This window comes from Glandiceps talaboti, chromosome 21 (assembly GCF_964340395.1).
Source record: "Glandiceps talaboti chromosome 21, keGlaTala1.1, whole genome shotgun sequence".
Classification (NCBI taxonomy): Eukaryota; Metazoa; Hemichordata; class Enteropneusta; family Spengelidae; genus Glandiceps; species Glandiceps talaboti.
Genome location: NC_135569.1, coordinates 15,393,519 through 15,399,763, shown reverse-complemented (window position 1 = coordinate 15,399,763; position 6,245 = coordinate 15,393,519). Strand labels below are relative to the sequence as shown.

Here is a 6,245-nt window from a genome sequence, read left to right as displayed (position 1 = left end):
TCCAATTTTATTTCTATATAATAGATTCAACGAAAACCAACGATTTCACCTCAATTTCAACTAAAACAACTTTAAACAGTAAGGCCAAATAAAAAATGCGTGATTCCGATAACCCGACAGGTTATAGTTTACGCCACCGACCCTAAACATTTTAAAAACATTACAAACAAAAAAGTTCTGAAATTCTTTGTCTTCTTGACCTTCATGTATGTTTGTTTTCTTTCCTCAGCGATATCTGTACATATTTCATCAGACTATCAGAAGGGATATTCTGACCGGTATTTCATTTGGCTTTAGGTCGAAGCAATATTTTAAAACGAATAAAAACAATTAAAAAGATAAAACAAAATAAAATAAAATCTCAACCTACCCAATTACTGAGGCCATGTTAGCGGAAACACACAATTTTTTCGCCTAAATAAATATTGATTCTTTGTAAACTAAACATTCCACATGCTTACTATTAAAACATACCAATATAAAACCATCCTTCGATTAATATCAAATCAAATAAAAATACATGCTTAGCTTTACAGTCCACAATCACGTGGAAAAAACAACAGACTGTCTTTAAAAATGTTTCTGCCGATGGTGGCGCTATAACCATATTTCGGGTCTTGTCACTAAATAACACCGTCTCTATGAATCTTATGGACTCGTTGCTAAATCTAAATCTTCTTCAATGACATCTTCATAGATAATATCAGAGTCCTTTCTTTTGTGTTTTTCTTTCTTGTATTGTGTTGGTATCAACATCGCCATTATTTCATACTTTGGCATCGGTTGAAGTAGGATGTGCTCCTCTTCTTCTTCCGGTAGTTGGTACATGTACTTCCGTGCTTCTTTGCTATGGCAAATACCATACAATAAATATATTGATAAACCTATTCAACAGAATACAAGGGAGCGATTAGTTAGTTAGTATGTAAATAGTCTCATTTTCAAATCAATGGAGGTTTACTCTGTCATTCCGTTCACTATGTGTGTTATAACATGCAACGCCTAGTTGTACGTACTCGAACGGAAACTATAGAATTTATATCCTGGTTGCTCTACGTTGACGTCATTGGTTCTGCTGTGCTAGAAAAACAAAACCGGCATTATGCCTCTCTACTGGCTTACATTAAGTTTGAACAGGTTAAATATTATTCTTCTTCAATAGTTTTCTTCCGTCTTTTCTTGTCTGTCTGTATGCATGCATGCACGCACGCACATGCCTTTCCGTCCGACCTTTTCAACACACACACACACACACACACACACACACACACACACACACACACACACACACACACACACACACACATACACACACACACGCACGCACGCACGCACGCACACACGCACGTACGCACGCACGAGCGCTTTATATAATCAATTCTTACCTATCAATCCCCATAATGTGAATCTAATCCAGGCAGTGTGTGGTATGGATACAGTCAAATAAATGTTTATGAAAAGCGCCATCATCGGTAACCATGGCATTAGAGGCACTTTGAATATCAACTCTTGTCTACTTTGAGGTTGTCTGATAATTATGCAAATTGTTGCGAGTGACAGGACACCAAACAAACAAATGTTTATAATCACCCATGTGTTGCCCGATGCGAGATACTCAAAGAAAAAACTGACAACAAATGCAAGAGCTAAAAACCACAAACACAGAAATGTCACAGACCAGCTGACAATTTTTCCTGTCACTTCTGTGGGTTTTTGTAATTTTCTGCCTCTACTGAATGGACTTTCAATATAAGTCAACGCAGCAACTCGTATTTTCTCTTTGTATTCTTCCACAATAGCATCGATATCCGTTTCAGGCTCGTCCTCGGTATCGGAAGACATCGACGTTAAATCAGACTCCTTGTTTTTGTCCTCGTTCGCAGAGTCTTCGTTTTCACTTTCTGACTTCTCGTGTATGTTTTTATTTTCTTGTTCTGTTTTCGTATCTGTTGTCCTATTTTGTTCTACAACTGAACCGTTTCTGTTAATCTCTTCATTTTTATAAGCTATGTTTTCATCATCGTCACGTTTCATTAACAATATGTCTTCTTCGTCTAGCAGACAAAATTCAGGTCTATACCTCAGCGCAATCACTGCTGCGCATACAATACTATAGATAAGTAATATCGCTATAGCAACCAGTTCAAGTAGGTCTTGTAAGGTGATAAACAATGCAGCAAATCCGGCCAGAATTCCACCAAACAAAATGGCATACAGTGGTACATTAGTGTTATCCAAGGAGTCACCTAGGAACTTGAAAATGAGTCTATCTTTTGCCATAGCAATAATTCCTCCGACGAGCTGAAGCACATAACTCAATAAACTCGCCATCACGGCAAGAATTATTCCAATACCGACGATCAACTTTGCATAGTTGATACTCTGAAGACCAAATGCGCTCACTATTGGTGATTCCGAGTCCAAGGTATGGTAGGGCGCCACCAACGATACAATGAGAACAACTAAACTGCAAAACAGAAAGCATGTGACAGTTGCTATGGATGTGGCATTTGGAATGTGGTGGGCTGGTCTCCGGGAATTTTTTCCAGCTGTGGCAATGATATCAAATCCATGGAAAGCACAGAAACAGCATGCAGCACCGGTAAACACCTGTTGAAATACAAAATAACGTTGATCAATGCATGGGGATGTCTGACACTGGGAAGGGAATGTCAATATTTTATACGACTTTCTAAATTTACAAACATGATTATACTGTATAGACTGTAAGATACGTTGTGTTGTTTAGACTCTCTCACAGTCCTCGGAGCTGTGCATTACTAAAATTAAAGCTAAACGAGTTATTTTATATATACCGATATCATTTACGTAACCGTACTCGAATATCCTTGTACTGTGCGCCCTCATCGACCACATAGAGATAACCATTCGCTGCAGACATGTACTACCCGAATACCAGATCTATGCGTTGCCGTTGACGTGTGACGGCGACGCGCCATGTTTTCGCGAAGCCCGAGGGAGCGTTGCAGTCACAACACGTCAACGAATATATATATATATATATATATATATATATATATATATATATATATATATATATATATATATATATATATATATATATATATATATATTAACGTGGTTATTAAATGCATACATTCTAATAGTCTTACGAATTCCCCTTCTACACACTGTATATTCATGTATGGCGTGACTTTGTTTATGTCTTATATTATTCATAATGTCTATATTATTCAAAATGTACTTATTGTTCACGTGACATCTATTTTAGAACTTTAAGAGTTCGCTGTACTATTGACATTGACCGCACAAGATGATGATGATGATGATGATGATGATGATGATGACGACGACGACGACGACGATGATGATGATGATGACGATGTTGTTGTTGTTGTTATTATTGTTGTTATTGTTATTGTTGTTGTTGTTGTTGTTGGTGGTGGTGGTGGTGGTAGTGGTGGTAGTGGTGGTGGTGGTGGTGGTGGTTGTGGTTGCGGTGGTGGTGGTTGCGGTGGTGGTGGTTGCGGCGTCCGCAGCGACGATGATTTTATGAATATAATTATTTCATAAAGTAAAAAACCCCTCAATATTCTCTACACCACTACCGGTCAAGTTCTTGAATCATGGAACCGGACACAATGATCGTAGGTGGCGCTCTGATAATTTTATGGTACACATTTACTATTAATTTTGATTATATTTTACCAGGTTGACAAGTAACTGTTACAGCATGTGAAGTAGGAAGTCGTTTTTAACACAGGCAATAAGAATGTCTACTGACCAGTCATAGTGTGTAGGCCTAAAAAGATTGTTTGGTTCCGGTTACCCGACCCCACCCAGTTTTTCACTGCCGACCCTGAACATTTTTTTTACGTATTCGAGAAAAAAAATAATAAAAACGCGAAAATTGTGAATTCGCGTAAGAAATAGTGGATGCGGAAATTGACATCAGTTTAAAAAGACAATGTAAACTGTTTCTCCAATCTGTAATGGCTGTATATCTGATGAGAAGAAACCAATAATACAGAATGGAAAACAACGGAAAACATAACTACATCATGAACTAGACACTCACATATGCAATATATATATATATATATATATATATATATATATATATATATATATATATATATATATATATATATATAACATATATATATATATATATATATATATATAAATATATAAATATATATAAAATAATAATAATAATAATAATAATAATAATAATAATAATAATAATAATAATTGTCATGTGATAATTGCAACCGTCGAGGAATTGATTAGATGTCATTAGATCATTAGTCGGCCTGACGAAGCGTCCAGGATAGGACACATAAAACTGTTACCATTCAACACAATAACAAGTTCAGTATGATAGACTGTAAGTACTTCGATATTAATTTCATATCTAGATGATTACCAACATGTATAGGCATTTGAAGAAACTACCAAGTAAACTATTTCAATATTTCATGTATACATTTATTAAGATTTAAGATAAATACAAGATTACCTGATTCACGGTGTGCTTTGCTTGGTGTATGTGTATAATAGGGAACTTGCAAATTAAACCCGCTATGTTGATTATTGCATCATGGGAAACGTGATAATAAATACTAACCATTTAATATTATAAATAATGTTATTACATTGTTTTAACGACAAATAATCAATTCATAGTTACCCTGACCATTGTATGAGATTAGGTATTACGATAACCACAGATAATCCCATAGTCCTTTGCAGCTGAGTATGCTCAGTCTGAATTGCAAGTTCCCTATTGTGCTTTAGTGTATGGTTTACAATGGTGCTTTGGTGAATACGAGTGAGATGTGGGTGAAGTAGCAGTGAATTTCTCTAGATTACAAACATTCCAATACCGCAAGATAATAACCATAGCAACCACAACAACTACTATAGCTGCTGGAAACTGTCAATTCTTCTCTAATTAAATAAAAAAAACATTGAAGTAATCATTTTTAGTTATGATTATTTGATTATACTTACTCCTCTTTCTCCAAATGGAAAATATCCGCCATCTTGAGACCAATGTTCGGTTTTAACGTAGAAAGCACCCACAGCAATAACAAATAAGGCAATGGTGATATTGATAACTGTGAAAATATCCATGCAAGGCAGTGTCTGTTTCACTCCTAAAGCGTTGAGAAGTGTTGCTATGACAACAAGTACTAGCGCCAAGAAATCTGGTGAGGTATCAAAATAAGCAACTTCTCCGATGCTGTTGAGGACACTTTGACGTATTGGGTTGCCAAGGAGATAATCAAAGGTTGCACTAATTGTACGAGCACACATTGCCGTGGTCGAAACATACATCAAAACGAGGCTCCAACCTACGAGAAATGCTAAAAATTCTCCAACTAGGGTATATGTGTATGTGTACACGGTAGTCAGTTTCCTTGGAACGCGCGCTGAAAATTCCGCATAACACAGACCTTCAAAACAAGAAAGAACAAAAATATATTGTATTACTATCAATATTCATTTCTGTGAATACGTATTTAATGTTTTCCTTTCCAAGACAGACATACATACATACATACATACATACACACATACATACATACATACATACATACATACATACAGACAGACAGACAGACAGACAGACAGACAGACAGACAGACAGACAGACAGACAGACAGACAGACAGACAGACAGACAGACAGACAGACAGACAGACAGACAGACAGACATAGGGGGTGGACAGTACTAGTGTTAATCATCATATTGTACCTAAAGTCACCGCTGTCCATAAAACATGAATATGTCTATGCATAAACCGAATATTTATCTTTATTTCAGCAATGACAGATTTATTAATATACAAGAAATGACATCAGCTAACAATCAAATATTAGTCTTTAGACAGTTCAAGTCAAGTACAATCAACATCAACGTATATACTAACAATTTCAACGCAGCTGTCGCGTTTTGCAATTAGATCTCACGAGAATATAGAATTCTGATATTACTTGAGAAATAATTGGTGTCAATCCCAGAGGACGACATGTTAGATTCTTACCTTGTGATACATCTAACGTTTTGAAGAAGTTTATTATAATTACTGAAGCTGGGTAAATTAAATGATAGACCAGAAATAGATACATACAGCAGAGACTCTCAGTTTCACAATGTGTCATAAATTTTTAATTAATCACAATATTTATGGCTTTTATGACATAATTAAACAGTTATCGGGTAGTTGTGTGATATATTATACATTCTAGTCACTT

General features: G+C 35.8%; 1 protein-coding gene across 1 annotated transcript in view; it reads right to left on the bottom strand.

The window, feature by feature from the left end:
* Nucleotides 1–490: 490 nt before the first annotated feature.
* LOC144451861 (high affinity cationic amino acid transporter 1-like) overlaps nucleotides 491–6,245 on the bottom strand; it is an 11,642-nt gene continuing 5,887 nt past the window's right edge. Inside the window, exons 2-4 of the mRNA XM_078142775.1 lie at nucleotides 4,999–5,444; nucleotides 1,386–2,610; nucleotides 491–884 (exon numbers count right to left, since the gene is read on the bottom strand). Coding sequence (XP_077998901.1) covers nucleotides 649–884; nucleotides 1,386–2,610; nucleotides 4,999–5,444 — 1,907 coding nt within the window. The 3' untranslated portion in view covers nucleotides 491–648. The remainder of the gene's footprint in view (nucleotides 885–1,385; nucleotides 2,611–4,998; nucleotides 5,445–6,245) is intronic.